The sequence below is a fragment of the Hemitrygon akajei genome, chromosome 11, assembly GCF_048418815.1.
Source record: "Hemitrygon akajei chromosome 11, sHemAka1.3, whole genome shotgun sequence".
Classification (NCBI taxonomy): domain Eukaryota; kingdom Metazoa; phylum Chordata; class Chondrichthyes; order Myliobatiformes; family Dasyatidae; genus Hemitrygon; species Hemitrygon akajei.
The window spans coordinates 141,310,211-141,337,665 of NC_133134.1; the positions used below are offsets into that span (position 1 = coordinate 141,310,211).

Genomic DNA, 27,455 nt, shown 5'->3' on the forward strand with positions numbered 1-27,455 from the left:
TTAACACTTTCTGTACCAGATGCAGTGACTCAGATCGACAGGTTTACTATACACTGTAAAGATAGATCTATGGAGTCTCTCAAAAGCAGAGGTGGAGGAGTATGCCTCATGATCAACTCTTCTTGGTGCACAAATATATCAATGCTGTCCCATTCCTGCTCACCAGACCTGGAATATCTAGCAGTTAAGTGTCGTCCTTTTTACCGACCATGGGAGTTCTCCAGGACCATTTTGGTAGCAGTTTACATTCCACCTCAGACCAATGTCAATCAGGCTTTGAATGATCTGAGCAATGGAATCAACGTGCATGAAGCAGCACACTCTAATGCCTTCACCATTGTTTTGGGAGATTTTAACCAGGCCAGTCTTAAAAAAATCACTAAGCAATAATCGTCAACAGATCACTTGCAATACTGGAGGAAACAACATATTGGACAATTGCTACACCACTATCAAGAATGCATATTGTGCTATTCCACACCCTCACTTCAGGAAGTCTGATCACCTGGCTGTACTTCTACTTCCTTGAGTATAGACAGAGACTGAAGACTGCAGCACCAGCAGTGAGGAACAAAAAGGTTTGGACAAGGGAAGCACAGGAGCGCCTGCAGGACTGTTTTGAATTGGTGGGTGGACAGTATTCAGAGATTCACCTACAAATCTGGATGAATATGCTGCGGTTGGTACCGACTTCATTAAAACCTGCGTGGATGAGCGTGCGCCAGCAAAGACTTACTGCACGTTCCTAAACCAAAAGCCGTGGATGAACCAGGAGGTGAGTCATCTGCTGAAGGCTGGATCTGTGGCATTCAAATCTGGCGACCCAGGCCCGTACAAGAAACCTGGTATGATTTGCGGAGGGCTATTTCAAAGGCGAGGAGACAATTTCGTACGAGGTTGGAGGCGACGTCAAATGCACAGCAACTCTAGTAGGGCTTGCAAGACATTACTTCCTACAAAGCGAAACCCAATAGTACGAACAGCAGTGATGCTTCACTACCAGATGAACTCAATGCCTTCTATGCACACTTTGAAAGGGAGAATACAACTACAGCTGAGAAGTTCCCTGCTGCACCTGATGACCCTGTGATCTACATCTCAGAGGCCGATGTTAGGCTGTCTTTAAAGAGGCTGAACCCTCGCAAGGCGGAAGGTCCAGATGAGTACCTGGTAAGGCTCTGAAAACCTGTGCCAACTAACTAGCGGGAGTATTCAAGGACATTTTCAATCTCTCACTGCTATGGGCATAAGTTCCCATTTTCTTCAAAAAGGCAACAATTATACCAGTGCCTAACAAGAATAATGTGAGCTGCCTTAATGACTATCGCCCGATAGCACTCACATCTACAGTGGTGAAATGCTTTGAGAGGTTGGTCATGACTAAACTGAATTCCTGTCTCAGCAAAGAGCTGGACCCAGTGCAATTTGCCTATCGCCACAATAGGTCCACGGCAGACACAATCTCAATGGCTATCCACACGGCTTTAGACCAGCTGGACAACACAAACACCTATGTCGGGATGCTGTTCATCCACTATAACTTAGCATTTAATACCATCAATCCCATAATCCTGATTGAGAAGTTACAGAACCTGGGCCTCTGTACCACCCTCTGCAATTGGATCCTCAGCTTCCTAACTGGAAGACCACAATCTGTGCGGATTGGTGATAATATCTCCTCCTTGCTGACAATCAACACTGGTGCACCTCAGGGGTGTGTGCTTAGCCCACTGCTCTACTCTCTATATACCTATGAATGTGTAGCCAGGCATAGCTCAAATACCATCTATAAATTTGCTGACGATACAACTATTGTTGGTAGAATCTCAGGTAGTGATGAGAGGGTGTACAGGTGAGATATGCCAACTAGTGGAATGGTGCTGCAGCAAAAACCTAGCACTCAACGTCAGTAAGACGAAAGAGCTGATTGGACTTCCAGAAGGGTAAGACGAAGGAACACATTCCAATCCTCATAGACAGCAGCTATACTTTATTAGAAGTTTGAAGCGATTTGGTAGGTCAACAAATTCACTCGAAAACTTCTATAGACGAACTGTGGTGATCATTCTGACAGGCTGCATCACTGTCTGGTACGGTGGGTGGGGGAGGGGGGTGGCTACCGCACAAGACCAAAAGAAGGGTTGTAAATTTAATCAGCTCCATCTTAGGTACTCACCTACAAAGTACCCAGAACACCTTCGGGGAGCAGTGTCTCAGAAAGGCAGTGTTTATTATTAAGGACCTCCAGCACCCAGGGCATGCCCTTTTCTCACTGTTACCATCAGGTAGGAGGTACAGAAGCCTGAAGGCACACATTCACTCAGTGATCCAGGAACAGCTTCTTCCCTTCTGCCATCTGATTCCTAAATGGACATTGAACCCTTGCCTCACTTTTTTTTAATATGTAGTATTTCTGTTTTTTGCATTATTTTTAATCTATTCAATATACGTATTCTGTATAAAGTATACTTAATACTATTATTTATTATTATTATGTATTGCATTGAATTTGCTGTGGCTGTTAACAAGTTCCACGCCACGTGCCAGTGATAATAAATCTGATTCTGACCCTGTTAATATTCCATAGTCTTTCAATTTCATCTTTTATTTCAACATAGTTTGTATTTTTCACTTATTGATTTCTGTATGTTATATGTGCTTGGAATTTTTATATCTACTAAATAATTTGTTCTTGCTTATTTATCCTGTACGATTATATTTGGGTGGTTATTATGGATTGTTCTATCTGTAATAATGGAAAGGTTATAATATAATTTGTAAGATTCTGACTCTATCGCGTTTATAGTTATAGTAAGGTATGGTGTCTTTTTGGAGTTTGTATTTCAAAGCAAGATTTTGGTGAATGATGTTTGCCACTTGTATTTGCCTGTTTAAGTAAGCAGCTTGAGTTAAACTGCTGCAGGATCTTGTAATGTGCTGGGTTGTTTCTGGTTTCCGTTGGCATTTTGTGCATTTATCATCTTGAATTTGTTGGTTTTTATTACTTATTTTTGATAATTTTTTCTGTTAACCACCTGGTTCTTCATTGCCACAAGGAACCCTTCTGTTTCTGGGAAGAAGTCTCCCACAATGAGCCAGGTGTATGACACTTCCCCATCAACATCAAGTCTATTCAGATCATAGGGGTGTCTTTCATTGATTAACTTTTTCTTCTATAGTGATAATTTCTTTATTTCTCTGGGTTGTGCTTTCATTTAAATTTAGTGATGTGTACTTCTTATCAGGATTGCATATGCACATGTGGATTGCTATTATTATTATTTCCCTTTTGTATTTGCACTGTCTGTTGTCTTCTGCTCTTCTGGGCGAGGTCTTTCATTGATTCTATTGAGGTTTTTGGGTTTACTGAGTATGCCCACAAGGAAATGAAACTCAGGGGTTTCTTTCTCTTCGGCAGTCCATCGATTTTCAATGATGACTTAGGCCTGGGCAGGGTTGTATGGAAGACCGGCAGTTGCCCATGCTGCAAGTCTCCCCTCTCCACGACATTGATGTTGTCCAAGGGAAGGGCACTAGGACCTATACAGCTTGGCACTGGTGTTGTCGCAGAGCAATGTGTGGTTAAGTGCCTTGCTCAAGGACACAACACGTTGCCTCAGCTGAGGCTCGAACTAGCAACCTTCAGACCACTGGGCCGACGCCTTATCCACTTGGCCATGCGCCACACAAGGTGCAGGGTTTTATACAGTAGTGTATATGTACTTTGATAATAAATTGACTTTGTTCTTTTGAACTTTGCAGTTTTTCACTTACTTCCTTTTCCAAAGTTAAATGGGAAAATCCAACAACATTTCCAGCATTAGTCAGTCTTGTGTATTCAATCTATAATTTCATCCTCCAAGAAACAGAGCCTATCTCTGCATTCATGCTGCTGCTGTTAGTGGAACACCCTTCAGTGGACTGGAAATGGACACTAGTGGTTGATAATCAGTAATGAAGGTAAACTCTCTCCCATACAAGTACTAGTTGAAACATCCCAAACCAGATTCAGCCACATAAGCTGAAGTGAACTCCCCTTCCTTTTAATTCCACTTATGAAACCTAAAGCATTCTACAATCAACAATGGTTTTGGTTCTAAATGTTCCTGCATTTCTTTCATGATATCAGCAAAGCTGATTTTGGCTGGTTTAGTTGAAGCAGTTAATGTTCTGATTAAACTGTATGTTCTTCCAGCTATTTCACTCAGTAACACTGGCACTCACTTTTTCAGTTGCTTTAAAATACTGCTCAGTTAGTTGAGTATCATTATCCAGTTATCTGTTGTTCTATTGAACTCGTCTATCTTTCCAATGTAACCAGCCATTTTTGTTTTTTAAAATATTTTAATTTACTAGTATTATTACCTGTACAATTATATCACTATTATTAACATTGTTTTTGTCTGTTTTCTGGCTTTTTTTAAACTCAAACGTCTCCCTGCACTTCCAAAGACAAAAACTTGCTGTACTTTTTTAAAAAACTTTAACAACTTGCTGTGCTTCTTTTTAAACTCGAATGTCTCGCTGCGCTTCAACATGTAGGTCGTTGTCTCAGGTTCATTTAAAACTTTCTTGTCACCACTACTATGCTTGTAACTCCAAAACTAATTGAAAGAAAAGCACAGGAAACTAGGGTTAATGTGTGTAATTCTTAATTTCATTTTTCCTTTAAGCAAGACATGCAGTTATGACATGGTGGCGTAATGACAATTGCCATTCACATACTTTTACCTATAACCCATAATGAATGCTTAATCAAATAATTTACGATATTATTCAAATATTACTGAAATATTAAATACGCAGCAGTTATCTCTCCACAATAATGACAGGTAGATTAGGTCTGCAGTGTTCAGCCTCCAAATTAGACTTTAAAGGGGGAAACAGGATAGGGGTAGTTAGTGACATGGGAGTAAGGAGGGTGGAGGAGGCACAGGGTGAGGAGATAATGGGTAGGAAGATGGGAAGAGTGCTTTCTTTGTTCATGACATTTGGTAGCACAGTGTTTGTCTACAGCTTGAGATGTGATGGAAGAAGGGATGGTGTGTTAAAGCAATTTGAGTTGGATTCCAGGACAGTGTATTAGCATGAATGGATTGTGCTGATTGGAAGCACTGAGAATGAAAACTTTGAGATCGAACTTTAGAAAAGAAACTGGAGACTAGATCAGATATGGATATAGTATATAACATAATTATTCTGTAACAGTGAGTGTGTAATCATGGGGTTTTAGAAAAAAAATGGCAGTTCATGCAGTCTTGCTTGAGACAGATTAGAGGAAGTCGTCACAGTATAGCAGAATAGGAAGCCGCATTTTAAGATTATGGTAATGATGGGACATAGACTACAGGAAAAACTGTTCTTCGATCTTTGATAAATAGTATTTACAAGACTAGAAATGGTTTCCTAGACAATGGAATGGTAATGTTTCAACCTGGTATGCCCAAGCAGTGTCAAAAGTTGTAGTCAGGCAAAATAGTCTGAAATAATGAGAAGGCTGAATCTGAGTGTCAGAATACTGGAAGCAGAGCCCCTGATATTTCAGCACTGGGAGTGTTATTTTGGAATCTGACCAATGAAAAGGGGGAGGGATTCACAAAAAAGGACTTGAAGCATGGATCAATAGGATTGAAGAATCTTATGAGAAAGCTACACTCTAGTAATGTTGTGTAATTTTATTATTATCTAGTAGCTTTGTCTCATTCATTCCTGGGGTAATGGAGACATTGACGAAGCAAGTTGACCCCAGTGCCCTAGTGTGAGATAGTACAGTATTTGTTGTGCAATTTCAGATAACAGTTAAGAGCTGATAGTCCAGAAATTCAATTACTAATTTTTATTTTCCTTTAAGCTGCATTGTAATTTATCCTAGTGCTGTCCATGGAAACATGTAAGGACAGATATTCTGTAGCAAGTCCCACAGAGTAGTATCATTAGATTTCTCTGCATGACTCTAAGCTGTGCCACTTCTAGTTCAGCTTGTCAGTTTTAGCTGTATTGATTACTTTCAGATTCTGAGAGTTGCTGGTACTTAACCTTGCAGAAGCTATCTCAGCAGCTCTAAAAGGATCACACCATTCACTTCTACTACAGAGTGGTGAATGGAATCTTCATCGAGGGGGTTGGTGAATGAGTCAATCAAGTAGACAGAGGACAGTGAAGTGTAATGCCCAAAGGAGGCAAGTTCACTCTGCAAGAGGGCTACAGGAATCCCTAATGCTTTTAGCAGGCATGCCTTTGTACTTTGTAGGGACGTGACTGTAGACTTTGAGATTCTATACTTTGACGAATCGTGCAAAGCAATCATTCCTATGCATATACTGCTCTTTTCACTCATATGGATGACAGCCCTCTTGCAGCGGCAAGTAGTGTACTACCAAGATGTGGTGGAGATCACCGGGTGAGGCCTGTGAAGCTGAGAATGACTGTGACTGATCTCCACAAGCAAAGCACTTAAAGTACATGTATAAAGCTTGATTTGTGGCCACAGTATCAGTGAGGACAAAGAAAAAAATTGAGTGATGTCCTTTAAATTACAGATTAAGAGAAGACATTGTTAGTAGCACATATGAAATGCTGAAGGCACTCAGCAGGACAAGCAGCAAAGAGTCAATGTTTTGGGCCAAGGCCCATCATCAGAACTTGAAAAGAAGTTGGTTGAAGACAGACTAAGAAGGTGGGGGCAGGGGATGGAGTACAAACTAGAAGGTGATAGATGAAGCTAAGTGGGTGGGGTTGTGGGATGAAGTGAGAAGCTGGAAAGTGTTTGGTGGAGGCTCAGTTGCTTCAATATGCTCTGGGGCCTGGACCCCACCCCCTCAATCAGCCTGTACCGAACCTGCCCAATTTGGCCCGCCACTTAAATCGTTGTCCAAACATTGGGTTCAAGAATTCGACTTGCAATTCTGTAATGGATTGTGTATGCACAAGATAATTGAAAGCACACTTAATGAAGAAAGGAGACAGCGTTTGACTTGGGGGGACTGTAATCTGCAGGTCACTTGGGTAGAAATGTGAGCAATTTAGTTCAATCCAAAGATGTATGAGAGCATCCATTTGAAGAGGTACAACAGACAAGGGAATGAGTGTACAATAAATTGGCAGAGATTCAGTGGTGTTAGAACATAGACACAAGAGGTACTGCAGATGCTGGAAATCTAGAACAATACACACAATATGCATGTCAGGCAGCACCTGTGGATAGGAATATGGGATTGTTGGATTTGTGGATGTCAGTGATTTGGACTACTGGATTAATAGATTAGTGGCTAAATTTGTCAATGATACAAATATAGGTGGAGGAACGGCTAGTGTTGAGGAAACAGAGAGCCTGCAGAAGGACTTTAGATAGTTTAGAGGAATGGGCAAAGAAATGGCAAATGAAATACAATGTTGGAAAGTGTATGATCAAGCACTTCGGTGGAAGAAATAAACAGGCAGACTATTATTTAGATGGGAAGAGAATTCAAAATGCAGAGATGCAAAAGGGACTTGGGAGACCTTCTGCAGGATACCCTAAAGGTTAACCTCCAGGTTGAGTCGGTGGTGAAGAAGGCGAATGCAATGTTGGCATTCATTTTTAGAGGTATAGAATATAAGAGGAGGGATGTGATGTTGAGACTATAAGGCACTCATGAGACCACACTTGGAGTGTTGTGTGCAGTTTAGGGCTCCTTATTTGGAGAGGGTTCAGAGAAGATTCACGAGAATGATTCCAGGAATGAGAGGGTTACCGTATGAGGAATGTCTGGCAGCTCTTGGGCTGTATTCCCTGGAGTTCAGGAGAATGAGGGGGGATCTCATAGAAACATTCCGAATGTTAAAAGGCCTGAATGGATTAGATATGACAAAGTTATTTCCCATGGTAGGGGAGTCTAGGACAAGAGGGCACAACTTTAGGATTGAAGGACATCCATTTAGAACAGAGATGTGGAGAAATTACTTTAGTCAGAGGGTGGTAAATCTGTGGAATTTGTTGCCATGAGCAGCTATGGAGGCCAAGTCATTGGGTGCATTTAAGGCAGAGGTGGATGAGGGCATCAAAGGGTATAGGGAGAAGGTAGGGGAGTAGGGGTGACTGAAAGAATTGGATCAGCCCATGATTGAATGGCGGAGCAGACTTGATGGGCCGAATGGCCTACTTCTGCTCCTATGTTTTATGGCCTTATGGTCTTAAAGAGGAAGTATTCTGAAAGGAGAAAAGAGTGGACCATAGGAGAAAGGGAAGGGAGTGGGGAACCAGGGGGAAATGATAGGCAGGTGAGAAGAAGAGTAGAGGCTAGTAATGTCCGGTTGCTCTTTGAGTAAATAAGAACCACCACTTTTCAGTTTTGAATAACACACTGGAGGAGAACTCCACATTGTACTTCTGTTGATGTCATCTGGGAATGTTTTCCATCAGAGGAAAAATGTAGGAGAAAGAAAGTTCCTACCAGAAAGACAGGAGTCAAATATTTCACTAGTTACAATGACACTGGTTACAAAGAATGCTTGCAATACTCCCAGATAAACCGCCTGTCAGCTGCATACCTCCAGCTGTTTGAAGTGATGTAAATTTTAGGGAAGGCTATTATAGATGAAAACGAAGCACAAAAGAACAGAAATTTACTTACTGAGGGTTATACAGAAGAAAAATTGATAGCCATGATGCTGTCATGGTCCCGATTGTTAATCCCCCATCTTGCTCCTAATATCCTTTGATCATGCCTTGATTCCAATCATTAATTTCCCATTTACTGCTAATCCGCTTGCTGACAGCACACCTGGTCTCCATCAAGAACTGCAGTATACGAACCCTGGCGTCACTACCACTGGTCACCAGTTCGTTGGTCTATTCCCGTGTGATAACTTCGTTTCCTGACTGCTTAGAACCGTTAGTTCTACGTTCAGCTCCAGTTTCAAGATATTCCATGAAAACCCCATCTCCGTGACAAGACTCCATATCAGAGCTCTGTGTCAAAATTAATCCTGTTTGCTGTTCAACACTCACGTCTGCTCCAGCATTCCTAACTCATTCTCCGTGCCTGTGTCCTGCACTTAGATTCTCATCAGTCACTCCGTGCAATGGATGCAGAATTTTCAACTTCTAGAACAGTTGGAAAATCATCTGACATGCAAATCTAAATTTGCAATGTGTATTTATAGGGTTCAAATATTGAAAAGAGATTCCTCTATAGAATCCAGTCAGTGAGAAATAATTTAATATACTGGAGAACATCATATCTTGATCAAGCATGTTATTAGCCATTATGAATGGTTTCTTATCTAAAAATGGCTGTTTAGAATTAACATGATGGGAAAATTGAAAAGTTCTTACTTACCACCACAATGTACCGAGGTCTGTATTGAATTGTACCAAAAAGGCCAAGTATAACAACAATGATGTGCAAGAAATTTGCTAGGATGGGAGCCCATTGATATCCCAGGAAATCAAAGATCTGTCTCTCCAAAGCAGCAAGCTTAAAAGAAAAATTTAAGAAGAACACGCAGGTTAATCCACTATCAATCATCCCTAATAGAAAAAGAAACTCACATGAATGTTATCCTTTATAAATTTCTCAAAGGTATTGCAATATGTTTTATATACAACCTATTCTTTTGAAATGCTTTTCTTGTGCATAAATATATTTTGTACATATTAAATGCCACTAACAATCACTTCAGGGCCCACTAGCAACCATTCAGGAAATTGGCCTGGGAACAATTCGTGTTCGTGCCCCTAGATGTTTGACCAGTGTCAGAGACACATCTAATAAGATCATTCTGCATGCAGCAGTCATTGCCATGGTTACTGCCAGAAAATGGTTGTTAAAAGTGCAACCTCCCACCTAGACTTTTTGATACACCAAAATAAAGGGCAAAGCCCAAATGAGTCAATTTTTAAAAAAATCCTTTGTTACATCTGTGTATTACTTTCTGTATATCAGCCCACTTTTATTGCTCAGTATTTTTGATGCCACATTGTTGTGCTTGTCCTGTTTTATTCATACTTTCCTGTAGTATAGTATTCACTACAAAGATTTTCACAGACATCTCGGGCCACTGCTGGAAAGAGAGTGAGATCAGTATATGTGAATAGGTTGGGTGGGTGGGGAGGGTAGGTGTAGAAGAGTGGGTTGGGCAGATGCACTGAGGAAATGTGCCTGCCATTTTCCTCAGTCACGACATGCCCATTCTAGTGAGAATACCTTTGAAGATCTACTTTGCTTTCCATTGTTCCTAGTGAAATTGACAAAGTCACGAGCATTACTGCAGGGAGCTGCTGTTGAAAAGGTGCAGATGAGATTGACTACATGGATCAAGATAATCCATGGATTTTCTTAAAGCAGGTTTTCTTCTATTTCCCTCACCTAATTTTACCTGTCAGCTTATATTCCTTTATCTCCCCCACCTTCTTATTTCTAGCTTTTTCCCCTTCCTTTCCAGTGCTGATGAATTCTAAGCCCAAATTGTTGAGTAATTATCCTTTCTATAGATGCTGCCTTGACGTGCTGAGTTTGTATTCATTTTGTACATGCTGTTCCTGATTTCCAGCATCTGTAGAAATTCTTGTGTTTATTATTTCTTCTATTTCCTGATTTTTTTTTAGTCATCTCAATGGGAAGTAGCATGACGAGCACTTGTAAAAGTGAACCCCCGATGCTAGGTGCTCCTGTTGAGAGAAGTCACCCAAAGAGTGGTCAAGGTTTAAAGAGGGCACAGCCTACAATTCACTTGCATGTGACCAGCTCACACTGCAAGTTCCAATAGTAACATGCTCTCACCAAATGGACACAGAACAGAGAGTTAGCCATTTTCTATTTTCTCAAGATTCTCTTGTTCTTAAAACAACTCCATCAGCATTCCTATTGTGCATTTAGCTTATTTGAATCTCCACAAATGTGTATTTTAAACTGTAAGGGAATGTCTGTGCCTGATATGTAGAGCATTAGGCACAGCGTGTCTATATCTCCAACCCAATTTTCCAACATATCCCAAAACACTTGAATCATCAGAGGATGACCAATTAGTCAATTAGTTTTAATAGTTGGGCACTATCTTAAACTAATATATCACTTAAAACACTTTTACAACTTTATCTATAGCAACATACAATATTTCTCATGCCTACTGATGCATTGGCTTTTGCTTGGTAGTTAAGCACATTACAATCATGTAAAGTGTATTATATGAAATAACTGTATAATCCAATATTTACAATCATATCACTATTAATCAATGTTGATAAGCGAGTAACTATTCATACATACTGTAGTTAGCCCACAAAGAGCTTCTGGTGAACCTAGAACTAGCTCAGTCAAGCCAAAGTGTAATTATTAACAGCGAATATGACTCAAATGATGTGGCTAAGCTCACATTAAAACAGCAAACTAAACATTGTCACATTGGTAATACTACTAGGAGTAACTATGAGGTATAGAAGTGTGATGGATATTCACTGTCCCGGGCAAAGCACAGTTTTCTAACACAGCAGCTGACACCTCCAGGGATCAAAGAGTTGCTTTTGAGTAAGTTAAACTCCCAACCAATATTCCCTGCTGAGCTTCTTGTCATAGACAAGAACCAGTCCACAGTTCTTAATGTAAATTGCAAGCAATAATCAGTCTGAAGTTAAAAGGAAGCTTTGCAAAGTTTAAGTAGCTAAATTTGCTTTTGAGGATAAACAGGAAAGTGATCTAATCTTTGAAGAGTCTACGGTATAACCTCCCTTTAGTAAGGCTAACCATAGCTATCTATATCAGATAGGTGTGAAGATCTTCGTTTGATTTCAGACCTTCAGGGACAGCAAATCCAATACCATCACAGAATGACTTAAAAGTGTGATAATATTTTTAAGCAAGTGTGAAAAATAATCGTGAGAGTGATTTTTGCCATGTTCTAATTTTCAATAATAACCACACTATGACATACTGAAAGCACTGGATAGAGCCTCAAGGAATATTCTGCTGACATATTTTAATAATGGCTGCTACATCTGCTCATCTGCGCTTTTAGTTATTTATTTGCTTTCAGCAAGCGTTGATCACTATTCGGCAGCTCCAAGAGCAATAGGAAAAGTGGAGCTGGCAAAATTTTTAAAAATTTAGCTTCTTGTCTAAAAGAAAACAACAGTTCCAAAATAGTCTATGGATATGGATACAAAGCACTAGCCACACATTCAGCTCAGGAGCACACTGTATTTGTGTCATGTGCAGAAATGTGGATCTTTAGAAGTTTTCACTGAATTACAGGTTTAAGAAATACGTTAACATAGTGCTTTTCAAAACCATTCATTTTTGTAATCAGGTGAACCAACTACAAATGGTTTTTCTGAAAAAAAAATAGTAATTAAATACAAAGACAACAATTAATGAATAAAGTAGATGTAGAATTCAGTTGAGAGTACCTTTGATGTCATTTTAAATAGTGCTGAGCTACTTATTTTAGAAGGAATATAACATAACATAACAGATAGGAATGCTTTTGTAAGGAAGTGAGTCCATGTCAATATTGACTGGAAATCCATAAATGGGATGTCAGGTCCCATTTGATTTTGATCAGGAGTCACTCAGAAGTGAGAAGGAGAATCTATGAAAAAGAGCCACGTCAAGGAAAGAAACCATGAAGGGAATGTTTGTGGGAAGCTGGAAAAGTGCTGAGTCAGCAAGAGAAGGTTTGGGATTTGGGATTTGGCAATTTGGCAATGGGAATATTGTGAGTCAGGGGATTTCCTGGTTGTATCAGTGGGTACTGTCAGTTGGATGACGTGATTACAAGCACAAAAAAGGACATTAGCCTTTATCACAAGAGGATTTAAGTACATGAGTAAAGACGCCCTACTGCAATTAAGCAGGGCCTTGGGAAGACTGCAACTGCTATACAAATATATATATTTTATTTATTTATATATATATATATATATACACACACACACACAAAGATCTGTTCTTCCTACATACAAAGAAATACACTTGCAATACAAGAAGTGCAGCAAAGATCCACCAAAGCAATTCTTGGAAGTGGGTGGGAGCTGTTTCTGTGAGAGGGAGATTGATTATCGAGAGATAAACAGATGGTGTCTATACTAGAGTCAAGTTCAGAAGAATGATCTCATTAAAATGTACTGTATAAAAATTCTTACAGAATTTAACAAGCTACACAGGGGATTGTTGTTTCTCCTGACTTGTGTGCTCAGTTCTAGGAGACAGTCTCAAAATAATGGATCAGCAACTCAGAAGTGAAGAAAAAAATCATCTCATCTTCCTTAGAAGATGATGAGTGTTAGGAATATTCTATCCAATGAGGTTGTGGAGGCTCAATCCCAATATATCTAGGCAAATATCAATAGATTTTTGATCAAATTTGATTTTGCTTTCAATGGAAAGTGACATTGAGGTCAGAGATTAGCAATACCGAATGGCAGAGCAGGCAAAGGAATTAAGTTCTTACTTTATTAGGAATCCATCACAGGGATGGTCCAGATTCAGGAACAAACATATCAGGGAAGGTAATTCCTTGTGGTGGAGTAGAGAAAATGGGGGTAGGGTTGATCACCAGACAGGGAAAGGGCGTATCATGCAATTCAAGATGTTGTAACAAGAGGAGACAATCAGGGAGAAACTCAATCACCTATCATCTTTGCAACTCCCCTCCCACAGATCACCACCCACAGTCATTCATCTAAATGCTGTTAAAAATAGATGAAGAACCTATAATAACAGGCTGGGCTGACCTGAAGGGAGCAATTTAAGTGTCCACATCTCCTAACTGATCTCACTAAGGTATCAGGTGTCAGATTTTGAATTGGCAAAATGAGCTTTTCCTGTTCCTCCCCAGCCCCACCTCTCTCCTGCACATCACAAAGGGATGGGGGGAGTTAACATTCTACAAAAGAATTTCAATTATGTCAATGCATAGTGTTTATGTTTCCCACAGAAAAAGGAAAAAGATGTAATCAATCCTGGGTGTATTCAAATTCTCAGTGAGTTCAGACCATATCTTATGTTTGCATTCAAGCATTAAAATAATTCAGACAGGAACATGATACAAACAGACACGGCTTTTGTATTTCTCCACTGCCGATTATTAACATATATTGTTCACATACTAAAGAAATGAAGGAACACTTTGTAAACCCCTGTTCCTCTGCAGACTACAGGAAACACCTTGGAAATTTTGTCAAGTAGATAACATTTCACAATGAGCAATATATTTATTGAGTTATAGAGGAAGATCAATGCATCGGAATTTGCCCACTTCAGTAACATCAGCAAAGCACCAGAAAAATTCTATTAATACAGATTACACTAAGAAGCTAAAATGACCAATTTGATCATAGGTCTATGATCATTGGCTTATACATCTTTAAGCCAATGTCCACACCAATATGATTGCAAATAAACAGACCCATGAAAATTGTGTGTTCCCTTTAAGGGCTATGACACTTCTTTGAATCAGAATTTGTTTTAATATCTCTTGACATACAGTATGTTGTGAAATTTGTTGTTTTGCAGAAGCAGTGCAGTACAATAGACAAAAATACTATAAATTACGAGAAATATATTTTAAAAATTTAAATTGGTGCAAAAAGAAAGCAAAAATAGAAAGAGCAAACACGAGGAAATCTGCAGATGCTGGAAATTCAAACAACACACACAAAATGCTGGTGGAACACAGCAGGCCAGGCAGCATCTATAGGGAGAAGCGCTGTTGACGTTTTGGGCCGAGACCCTTCGTCAGGACTGATGAAAAATAGAAAGATACTGTTCACGTGTTGGTTCATTGTTCAGAAATCTGATGGTGGAGAAGAAGAAGCTGTTCCTGATACATTGAGTGTGTATCTTCAGGGTCCTATACTATTCTCTGATGGTATTAATAAGAAGAGAACACATTCTGGGTGATGGGAGTCCTTAATAATGGATGCTGAATAAAGTGCTACAGCAATTTGTCATTCTGAAGAAATAGTGACAATATGGTTAGAATTGTGGGTGATGTTACTTTTCTTATCTCTGAACATTTGCTGTGCTAAAGTGAAGAACTTGCTCCAGTCTGACCACTTCTTTATCCCAGAGCAAAACCGGGGAGATTATTTGGGCGAGAAGGACTTCTACTGAACACTCGCCTCTCTTACTGAACTCAATTATTTTGTTGTGTTAGCCCTGTGGTAAACTATGTATACCTGTCTGGACACGCCCCTCTGCTGACTGCTCCTGTGGCTCCTCCCACAGACCCCTGTATAAATGCGATTGGAGGCACTGCTCCTCCCTCAGTCTCCAAGATGTTGTGGTCACTTTTGCCGCTAATAAAAGCCTATCGTTCGCCTCCCGTCTCCGAGAGTTATTGATGATGCATCAAGCCCGTTTGGCACATGTAAAGGACAGCAAGACTAAGCCATCCTGGCTTCCCTCAGTCACCATCTCAGCTCCACCTCCTGGGAGGAAGGCCTGCGTCAAACAGCCACTTTGTCAGCAGATAGTGGGCAAGTTAAAACCATTGTGCAAGTTTAATTTGCATTAGTCTGATGTGCTTTCCTCCACCTCACATAACTATTATTTGAAGCAGACTCTTCGGTTTCGGTAATTTCCCCATTTTTTAAACTACTGAACCACCCTCTCAGCAGCTGCAGTAGGTTTAATGCCGTACTGCACGTACTGTACTGATTTAGGAGTTGCTCTCACTCAGCAGCCAACTCCTAAAGGAAGGTTCAGATAGGGCTGGAAGCTGATGGAAAATCTAATTAATCTTCAACTAGAGAAAAAACAGACAGGCTCAGTTGAGGATCAGCTTGGTAACCACAGATTCTGCCTTTCCCACATCAAGATGAAATACTTATCCAGCAAATTAATATACCTTTTCTATCTTATGATATTCTATACAAGCTAAAGACTTCTAGTCATAAAACAATACTAGTCTGGTATTTAACAGCGAGTAATTTACCAATTTCAAGTCTAAACTACTTGTACAATTTTACACTTCAAATACATACAGTCAACAAAATTTTACGTTTCTGTGTATGAGCCATTTAATCCTGTCTTAATTCACGTTATAATTATAGCTCTGTCTGCTCCTGGCACAATATGACTATATAAAATATGAACATTTATTTTGTTCTGATCTGTTATTGAGAAGCACAAATGTACAGTGTAGTGCAGTCAGCATCAGAAAACAAAACTGACCTTTGTGCCAGTCAGGAATGGATTATTACATGCAAAGATTTCAAAGAGCCTTTGGTGTTTAGTACTTAATCCTGTATGCATTTAATATTGCAATTAAAAAGTTTAGAATTAATTCCAGAACAAAAAAAGGGCCTCCTTAAAAGTGTATACTAGAATGTGAGAGGAAATGCTGATACTGAGCAGATAATGAAGTACGAAGCTGGGAAATGATAGGTGAAAGTGTAAGAGGGTTGGAGAAGAAGGAATCTGATAGGAGAAGAGAGTGGACCATGGGAGAAAGGGAGGGAGATGGGGCACAGGGGAACTTGACAGGCAGGAGAGGAGAAAAAGGAAGAGGCCAGAGTGCGGAATTCAAGACAGAAGGGGGAGAGAAAAAAAGTTACCGGAAGTTGGAGAAATCGATGTCATTGCCATCCAGTTGGAGGCTACCTAAACAGAATATGATGTGTTAATTCTCCAACCTGACAGTGGCCCCACTGTTCCAGAAGGCCATGGATCAACATGTCGGAATAGGAATAGGGATAGAAATTAAAATGATTGGCCATAGGTCACCTGGACATATGCAGTGGCATCCAGAACATGTGGTGCATGCCTGAATACTACCACTACAATTTATACGCATTCATGGTTCATGGGTGGCACAAGTCACGAATACAGAAACAGACCTCACAGCACAAGTGAGGCCAGCTTTATTATAACCTCCAGCTTCTCCATCTTTTTTACATCCCACCCACACAGCCCAAGCAAATTGTTACCCCTGATTTCCCCACCTCCGTGTCAGAGTCGGAATCAGCTTTAATGTTACCAACGTGTTGTGAAATCTGTTGTCTTTGCAGAAGCAGTACAATGCAGTACATAATAATAAAGAAGGCATGACGTTGAGTGCAAGGTTGTTGCTGTGACACCACTCATCTAGTTGATATATCTCACTCTTGTCACCATCTGAAATTCTGCTAACAATAGTTGTATAGTCAGCTGATTTATAGATGGCCTTTGAGCTGTACGGGTCATGGGCATAGAGAGTAGAGCAGTTGGCTAAGCACACAAGCCTGAGGTGCACCAGTGTTGATTGTCAGCAAGGTGAAAATGTTATTTCCAATCAACACAGATTGTCCAACAAATCCTTGAGATCCCCATATCCTCCACCTCCACAGCTAATATAACTAATATCTCAACCCTCTGACATTTCCACCACCCCAACCCTTGCATCCACAAACCAGGTTCACAACTTGCCTATTTCTTTCCACAAAGAAAAGGTATTCCAATGCTTAATTGCATTTATTTTACATACACACCCTTCCACCTAATGTACATCTTTTGAAAGAATATATAATTTCCAAGTTTGCAGGCTGTACAGTGAATGGACTCTTCTGGGCACTGAAGAATTTTTAAGTCAACATATCTCTGCTAGATTTACACATTCATCTTTTGAAATAGAAACAAATCAACAATCTCATAGTAAAGCTGGGAAAGCAAATGACACAAGAGTCACAAGCTTGTGCTGGCCTATGCAAACAGGCTGGTGAGTATATAGCATTGGTAAAGGGTGGATATAATTAATTTAATGACCAGTGTGAGGGCTTCCAGAATCCAAAAGTACAAGCTGAAGCATTTTAAATACAGTAATCTAAAAAAAAATAATGAGGAAGTCAATAAAACTGGACTATCATTAAGACTAGAAGACTGATCCAAAATTATTCATTAGCCTTTTATCAAGAGGATTATTTACTGTACTTGCCACTGTTCAAGATGTGATCTCTTACATATTGGAGAAGCCAAGTGCTCTTCTCACTTTATACCTATGAATGTGTGGCTACGTGCATCTCCAATGCCATATTTGGGTCTGCTCTCAACACCGCTGTTGTTGGCTTTTCAAAGCTGAAGACATATAGGAGGGAGATTGAAAATCTCTTTGAATGGTGCAACAACAACAAACTCTCATTCAACAGTAAAGCTAAAGAGTTGACTATTTAATTAGAGGAGGAAAAAGTCACGTCTATGAGCCTGTTGTCATTAGGGCATCAGATGTAGAAAGAGTCAGTTAAATTCCTTGGTGTTATCGTATCAGAGGATCTGCCCTGGGATCATTACAAAGAAGGTACAACAGCTCCTCTACTTAGAAGTTTGTGTAGATTGGGCATTTCATCGAAACCTCTACAGCTGTACAGTGGAGAGTATCCTAACTGGATGCATCATTGTCTGGTATGAAAACACCAATGTCAAGGAACAGAAAAGATTAGAGAAAGTGGTGGATACAGCCCCATCAATCACAGGCAGAGCCTTCCCTCTATTTAAAAGGACAACTGCCACAAGAAAGCAGCATCTAGCATCGAGAACCTACACAATCCAGGCTATGCTCTCTTCTCACTACTACCATCAGGCAGGAGGTACAGGAGCCATAGGTCACACACCATTAGGTTCAGAAACAGTTATTACCCTTCAACCATCAGGCTCCTGAACCATCGTGGATAACTTCACTCACCTCAACACTGAACTGATTCCACAACCTACAGACAAAATTTCAAGGTCTTTGCAACTCGTGTTCTCAGCATTATTTATTTTTTATTATTTGCACAATTTGTCTTCTTTTGTACACTGGCTGCTTTTCAGTCTTTATTTATGCATTATTTTTCATAAATTCTATTGAATTTTCCTTCTTGATCTTCCAATACAATGCTCCTTCAGTCGACATCATCTGGACAGAGCAACAAACTATATATTTCACTTTATTTATGTCTTTTATTTTTGTTTTTCATCTCGAATATGATTCTTGAACTGTTCAAGTCAAGTCAAGTCACTTTTATTGTCATTTTGACCATAACTGCTGGTACAGTACATAGTAAAAATGAGACAATGCTTTTCAGGACCATGGTGTTACATGACACAGTACAAAAAACTATACTGATCTACGTAATAAAAAAAAACAACACAGAGAAAGCTACACTAGACTACAGACCTACACAGGACTGCATAAAGTGCACAAAAACAGTGCAGGCATTACAATAAATAATAAACAGGACAATAGGGCAGGTGTTAGAGCCTGTGATTTGCAGTTTGGAGATCGTTCTGGTGTTTCAGCACTCTGCAGTCTCTGAGAGGATTCCGGGAGTGAATGTTGTGGCAAGAAGGTTGCGGGAAGCTGAAATTAGACTTGATTTCGCCAATTAAAATTTCCATTGTTTGTCAATTAAAGAGACGAGGGAGACTGAAACATCGAGGTGAATGCAGAAGGTGAGTGCTGGCTGCCTGCCTTTTGATCGCTGGTGGGATCGCTCTGCTATGGAGGGGGAGACTGCCTTTTAACCATTGGTAGGATCACTCTGCCACAGAGAGAGAAAAGCCTGCTGCTGGGCTCAGAGAATGCTAACCAGGGTTTCTGCATTTTGGATATGGACTTGAACTATAGACTGTTTTTTCGGTATGATAGCTTTTTATATTCTGTGTTCTTTTTCAGATCTTTCTCTTGTTTTGTGTGCACTTCGGATGAGCCTGTTCCATTTTTTGTGGGGAAGCTCGATTTGGGGTTGATGTTCATGCTGCCATTCTTTTCTTTCTCGGTTCCGTGTCTATATGAAGAAGAAGTATCTGTGATAAAAATGCACCTTTGAACATTTCAACCTTAATTGTCTGCAAGAAAATGAATCTCCAGGTAGTACATGCACTTTGATAATAAATTTACTTTGACTTTAACTTGACTTTAATATGCAAGTTGGGCAACTAACTTCGAAGAAACTTTCTGTTCAGTGACCCTGAGCTTCCAATTGCCTGTTACTTTGATTCTCCATCGAATTCCCACTCTGACTTCTGTCTTCGGCTTCATACCCTGTTTCAGCATTGCCCAATGGACTTTAAGGAACAGTACCTTATCTTCCATCTGGGTTTGTGGCAATGCTCAGAATTTATTACTGAAGTCAATAATTGAAGCTAAATCTTTCTGCTTCAACTTGCTGCTATGTTTCCTTATGCCTCTGTCTCCAATAGGTGACTCAGGAAACCCTTTGGATCCAGGCTTGAGCCGATCTTGAAGACGATCCAGATTTTTTGTTTCTCCCACCCATTTTGCTCTCTTCACCCTTTCCCCTCCTTGCAACATAAACCATACTTGTTTACCCACTTCTCCTCTACTGATAAAGGGCCATTGACCTTAAACATTGCCTCTTTCTCTCCACACTAATGCCGCCTTATCTGCTGAGAGCTCCTGGCATGCTCTATTTATGCTTCAGATTTCCACATCTGCAGCTTTTTGTTCTAAAGAAGAAACAGATGACCTCATAGGACTAAGGAGGTTGTAACTCACTGGAATTCTCCACCACACACAGCTGTGGATGCTCAGTTATTGAGAATTTTCAAAGCCGAGACTGAAGATCTCAGTATGTAGGGCATACGATCTGTCATGACCTTTTGGAACACTGGAGCACACTTGGTGCTGCTCCGATTACTTTTGTTCTTATAAAAGAATTCAGTGGTGTATACTGATCCATCTACTGTGATTCAGAAAGAAATGTCTGTATTCTCCCAAATACTGGAGGGAGTCCAGTTTATATGGATATAAAATGAATAGACCATTTATCTCTTGTAGACTGTCCTGTCTTTCACCAAGACCATGGCTGATCTCCAAGCTAAATGTACTGATCTGCCTTTTCCCCGGTGATGGTGCTGGTGACCAATGACAACATCCTGCAAACAGCTCATACAACTACTAGGTACTGTTCTTCTTCTGACCTGTGATCAATTGCAGCCTGAAATTGCCCTTTTAAAAATGAAATTTTGAGCAGACTAAGTGATCTAGCACTTCTTCAGTCTCCTAGGGGATTTGGTGAGGATGAGAGTGGAGAGTCAGCTACAGCTACTGCTGGGGTATGCACGGCATCGATTCCTAATGGCGGAACATGAACCCGTGGTCCGCTCCATTACTCCGCGCTGATTAAAGCGTGAAGCAAGAATAAAATCATCACGGATGAGAGTGGAAAACGGACAGGTCTTCAGCACCATCTGCCTGCGTTTGACTTCTCTTCTTGCTGCTGCCGGTGGGTGGGAGATGCAGGAGTTTGGGGCCCCATGCCCCCAGGTTCAGCACCATCTGCCTGCGTTTGACTTCTCTTCTTGCTGCTGCCGGTGGGTGGGAGATGCAGGAGTTTGGGGCCCCATGCCCCCAGGTTCAGCAGCAGCTGTTGCCCTGTAGCCATTGGGCTTGCCTCACCACAGCACTGAACGGGCCCCGCAGCTGCGGACTCACTTTCAGGGACGCTGCAGTTCATGCTCATTTGTCTTTTTGTTTACTTCTTTTTTTACCACTTGCGCAATTTGATCAAGGCGCTTCAGCACTGAACCGACTTGGGCTTCTGGACCAGCTTTGCTTGCTTCAGCGACTCTGGGACTATCAACTTACTTTCGGGGACTCTGCGGTTGATGCTATTTGTTGTTTGCACGATTTGTTCTTTTTTCCCCACATACATATACTTGTTGTGTGGAAATTTTCGTTCAACAGGTTCTGTTATTTTTCTTTGTTTTGTGGCTGCCTGCAAGAAGATGAATCTCAAGGTTGTTTACTGTATACATACTTTGACAATAAATGTATTTGGAACTTTGAACTTAATGTTATCTTTGGTTCATAAAAGTGTATCAATCTCTGATCTAAAATTAGGAATTAATCTAAAATCAATTGACTTTAGCAGAGTTCTAAATGAACAAACTGGTTCTTTGTTTTAGAACAGGTCTTCTCTTCCTAGACTTCTCAAAATTTTGGACTCCAGAGACTTCATCAGCAGTGAAATAACCTCATTGCAGTGACTGCCATGAACAGTGACTTGCATGAGCAATTTGAACTTTCATGAGACAAAATTCTCGAAGCATGCTATTTTCCCTCATCGGGCATTTACCAGTTTAGTTTCTAGTTTGCAGTTTGGGTTGATGGTGCTGGATATCAATCTATAACAAGCAGCTCCACATATGTGTTTCTTCAACCATCCAATGCCAAACAGAACATGTCTTTTATCAGCCAACAGCCCAGGCCACAGACATCAAATTCAACAAGCATATGGTTCAGTCAGGTTGTCCACAAATCCCTCCAAAGATCATAGTTGTACACTTGGCAAATTTACGATGTTTTTCCTCTTCCATTTGCTGAATGAGTAGCTTTAACTATTCTGACTGTCCCATCTGAAATTCCATCATAGAGTATGCCAACTCACAAATTCCTTTCACTGAAATTTCACTTTCAGTTCATTCAGATGACCTTTGACACTTCAGTTCATTCAGATGACCTTTGACACTGAGAAGAACAAACCATACTTTGATTTTTGCTTCCAATTTATAAGAAAATGCTTCATTTTGATTTTCATGTTCATGTAGCATCTGACCACCTGGTGTAAAATTATTTCCTTTTCTGACATGGCCTGATTCAGCCAATACACTCATGTTAATTCTGAATAAGAGATATTGATCTCTTTCAACAGCTTGGCATAATGGCAACAATTTATTCAGTGGATTCAATAAAATTGACAGTGTTTAAAACAGTTTTCACTGCATCCTTCAATATATCCTCAGCAGTGAAACGATATCAAAGGCTCCAAAGTGGAAGGAAGCCAGCAAAGTGCATCCAGTCTCACTCAGATACCTTTTGAGTGATAAGAAGCATAATAAGGCCCTCATTCTGTGTCAGCCTGGTTTTGATGCAACCACACGGTTTGCCAGAATCAGCCACATTGCTCTGGGGCTGGAGTCACATGAACTTGCAAGTTCAAGTCTCTCTGAAGTACCTTAGTGAATTAACTGTGGTCAAATGGCAAGTTGACTTTTTTTCCTAATCATCGTTACTATTACTAGTTATTTTCTCAAAATTTATTTAATTAAGGATATCTTAAGTTGCTGCCTGAAGGCGTTGGGGGAAGGGAGATACTGCTGGTGCCATGACCAAGTCCTAAGGTCCATGGCGGACACAAAAAGCACAGCGATTCAAGACAGCAAAAATCAGCACGCTCCCAAACAGTCCATCACCTTTATTAGAGTGGGGGAGAAGGCTCAACATCGGCCTAGCTTCGCGGGAGGGCTTCTTGCCACTGCACGAGACTGGCAGCTCCAAGTCGACCTAGGGAGGCAGCTCAAGTTCCCAGAGAACATCGCAGCCGCTCCGCTCCGCCCAGACATGGTGTTAATATCAGAGTCTGCAAAGCAAGTGGTCCTGCTGGAACTTACTGTCCCCTGGGAAGACCAGATTGAAGAGGCCAACGAGCACAAGAGGGCTAAGTACACAGATCTTGTTGCAGAATGCCGGAGTGATGGTGGGAGAGCTCACTGTGAGCCAGTCAAAGTTGGGTGCAATGACTGGAGAGCTCGCTGTGAGCCAGTCGAAGCTGGGAGCAATGGCTGGAGAGCTCACTGTGAGCCAGTCGAAGCTGGGAGCAATGGCTGGAGAGCTCGCTGTGAGCCAGTCGAAGCTGGGAGCAATGGCTGGAGAGCTCACTGTGAGCCAGTCGAAGCTGGGAGCAATGGCTGGAGAGCTCACTGTGAGACAGTCGAAGCTGGGAGCAATGGCTGGAGAGCTCACTGTGAGACAGTCGAAGTGGGTGCAATGGCTGGAGAGCTCACTGTGAGCCAGTCGAAGCTGGGTGCATTTACTGGAGAGCTCACTGTGAGCCAGTCGAAGCTGGGAGCAATGACTGGAGAGCTCGCTGTGAGCCAGTCGAAGCTGAGTGCCGGGACTTTGCTGGCCATTCATCACAGCCGACCTTTAAACTCCTTCGAGTTAAAGGACTACAGTGCAGAAGAGCCACCAAGAACATTCTGGAAGCTGCTGAAAAGGCCTCATGGTGGCTGTGGAACCAGAATGGGGTCCATGGTTTAGTGCACCACTTGGGCACAAGTCGGGGGCTGATCACCCCTGGCTGGGTCGCCCAGACCAGGGTGTCTGATGCTTAAAGACCTAAAACATCCTACGACCCCGGGTTCATCAATGAAGACGTGTCCAAGTAGCATCAGTAGGTGTTTTCTACAACTACAACAACTGAATTCAGATTATTGAATATCCATGGAATGACTTGAACTTTTCCAAATCGTAACATTGACCTTAGATCGAGGAATCCACTAACATAATTGCTATGATGCGAGACCTCAATCATCCAAATTTCATAGGAATTCCTCGTGATACTGCTTTTCAATAGCTGTATTACCTACAGTTTCTGTAAAGGTTACAGAATAATCTGTACTGGCTACAATACATTAGTTTAACCTTTAGTTCACTGAAAATATCTTGCAAGAACAATTTAATTGTCTCTGGGAACTATCAAACTTCAGAACATATTAGTCATATGTTCTATTGCATATTACTAAATTTAAATTCTCTTGATAATCTTCTGGAGCTCTTGCATGTACTCAGGATGAAGGTTGTTCCTGTTTTTTTAAATTTTATACCCTCAATTCAACAAGTAGACTGAAACCAAAAGCTGACATTTTGGCTTCCAGCCAGGAAAACCATGTTTATTGCTTGACAAATGACTTAAATCCTATTTAAGTTTAAGAGAGAGCTCCATGATGCATAGCAGAGATTTCTCTTAAATTATAAATTCAAAGAGGTGTAAAGAGAGAATATTTAAATGTTTAACAAGTAGATAAAGTTTTGGTAGGCATATGAAGTGAAGCAGTTTGGCTAAGGATCAAAGAAAAGCAAAATAACTCAAGCCTTTGGAAAGCAGATTTCATGCCATACTGGATTTATAAACCATATACTATCTATGTGAAATTAGTCCTGCAGGCTGGAGTCAGGTTAGGTTGCAGTTACAAGTGCTTTCTGCAGATCCAGATAGATTCTATACATTTGTAATAAATCTGGAAGTTCTCCTGAACTGATTCTAAAACAGTGCCCCAAAAGTTAAAACCCATCTATATATGGTGATTATAATAATTAGATGAATGTAGATGTAAAAATCATGCCAGTTGCCCGACATAAACTAATACCTTACATATTGTCTTGACTTAATTTTCTATGGATCAATGAACACATTTGGAAAGACATACTGCCATGGTTTTGTTTATGAGCACTCCAGGATATAACTTGAAGACTGAACAGGTGAGAGAAGGAATAAATCTGTAATTTAGCCCATCGACACATGTAACATAAAACCAGAGTGTAGAACAATTGGGCCAAGTGAGAGCTGTAGATGAATACGAGACTGAGCAGAAGTAGGGATGGAATTTCTTTTCTTTGGCTATGGAAACTGGGAAGGACTAAGTCAAAGACCCTAGGTGGCGGGCCACATTCCTGGGGAGAAGGTCAAATATGAATTCATTCTTTGCTCAAGGCCAGGAGCAGAGACATCCATGGAAAAGAACTTGGATCAGAACTTGGAGCCATGACAGAAGTTGACAGAGAGAGTATGTTCACTCAATTTTTGGACTATTTTTATTGCAGTCTCCTGTGAGAGGTGTAGTGTTTTCTGTTGAAGTTGCCTCATACAGATTTTGGTTGTTTGTTTACTATTCATCACTGTTTGTATTATTTGCATGTTCTGATCATTTTAGCCCAGTTCTTTTCCTTCGGTACAGATGGTGATGAGGGAGAGTAAACAGTCACAATATCCTCTAACAGACCAGTCCTGAATTGCAGATGTTCTGTAAATAAATTGTGGTGTTATGTAAATTTAAACAATTTTATAGGTGGTTATTAGATATTAAAGAAGCCAAATTTTATGAATTTTGGAGGTTACAGCATGCTATGTCATGAAACCTTTCCTCCAAGGAACCAAGATCTGCCATATGCAAAATTTGCAGGATTCCATTTCAGCAACACAACTAACACTTAACCATAATAAAGTATACAGTAGTATTGTGGCACTGTAACACTGTGACCCAGTGCCAGTGCCAGTGGCCCAGGTTCAATTCAAGCCAAGCAAACAACTTTAGCAGAAAATAGTACCTCTGACAAGAGAAGTTTGTTTGATTGTGCTGTGACCACATGAGTTTCCTCTAGGTGTTACAGTTTCATCCCACACTCCAAGGACTTATAGGTTAGTAGGTCAATTGGTCACATAGGGGTAATTGGGCAGGAAAGATCTATTAGAGTGCTGTATCTCTAAACAAAATAAAAATATTCCAGCTTGCATTTAGCACTCAAAATGAAAAGATCTTGGAACTTCTTCTTCATATGATCTGCTTAATTTTCCACTACTAGATGTTGCAGGATTTCAAAAATGAAAAACCAATCAACACCATTCAGTAAAGTTCAGACACTACCACCCAACTATTAAGCGTAACTTACTGAATTAGTTATATTTTGATAAGTATAGATCTCTGAAAGAACATGCAGTTTTTATAACAAAAGTTCAGAATTATTAATTATATTACACTCTACAATGTAGAACATAATGTAATTATTTTATACATACATTTCTTTGTTAATTCTTTTCTGAGTTGTCAGTGCCTCCAAAGACTATTGGCCTTTTAGGCAATAACCAGCCTGGTATTTTATGTTCCCAAGTCCCAATATCTTAAATATTCTGTAATTTCCTTTACCAGCTCTAAAAGGAAATTGACATGTTTGTGCCCCTCACCTGCACACAACCCCAATAAAGTGTAAACACCTTTTGTTGAAAAGGTTGTTTGTCTCCTTTGCATGTTAGTCGAATTCCAAACATCCACCATTATGGTCCCTAAGAACTAAGATTTTTGGGAATTGCCTAATACAAGGTTTCTCAATCATGAATGGCCATGCCACCATACACCACTTAATATTCTAAAGTTTTGCTCTGTCATATCACATCTCTGATCTGTGTTTTAAATCAATCGCCTGTAGTTCAGCCTGGAGATCTGCCTTTGCCAATGGTATAGTATGAGTGCAAATTGAACCAGGTCCCGTAATGATGGAAACTGACTAGATTCCATTTGTTGCACATTCATAATGACTTTTGTATGTTTTTTAACACAAGTTTTTATCTTGTAAGTCAAAGGGATTTCAACACTTTATCTAGTTTAGCATTTCAGTGAAATATCTAATGAGTGTTGAAAGTCTAATTTTTCAATTGAGTCATAATTAGAATTAAAAGGTATCCTTCAGTAGTATCAGTGGTTTCATGGAATTTTGGATAACATTTATTGCTTTATCAAACCTCCAAAAGCAGATTCACTGATCTCTTGTCTAGCTGCTGACTATGGGACTTGAGTGTCAGCAAACTAGCTTTCACATTTTTTCTATAAAACATGTGCCTACAAATAGTTTTGAGACTGCTTCAGCCTAAGAAAGATTGTACATTTATGAGTGTTATTTCTTCCTCACAGCAATAATTGCTTCAGTCAATTGAATGAAATCAT

The 27,455-nt window shown here is 40.3% G+C and overlaps 1 protein-coding gene across 2 annotated transcripts in view; it reads right to left on the reverse strand.

The window, feature by feature from the left end:
• The window catches only part of LOC140736078 (sodium/potassium-transporting ATPase subunit beta-1-interacting protein 3-like), a 194,794-nt gene that overhangs the window by 126,034 nt on the left and 41,305 nt on the right, over positions 1-27,455 (reverse strand). For both annotated transcript variants that reach the window (XM_073061817.1, XM_073061816.1), the window contains exon 2: positions 9,321-9,458. In XM_073061817.1, the coding sequence (XP_072917918.1) occupies positions 9,321-9,458 (138 nt within the window). The remainder of the gene's footprint in view (positions 1-9,320; positions 9,459-27,455) is intronic.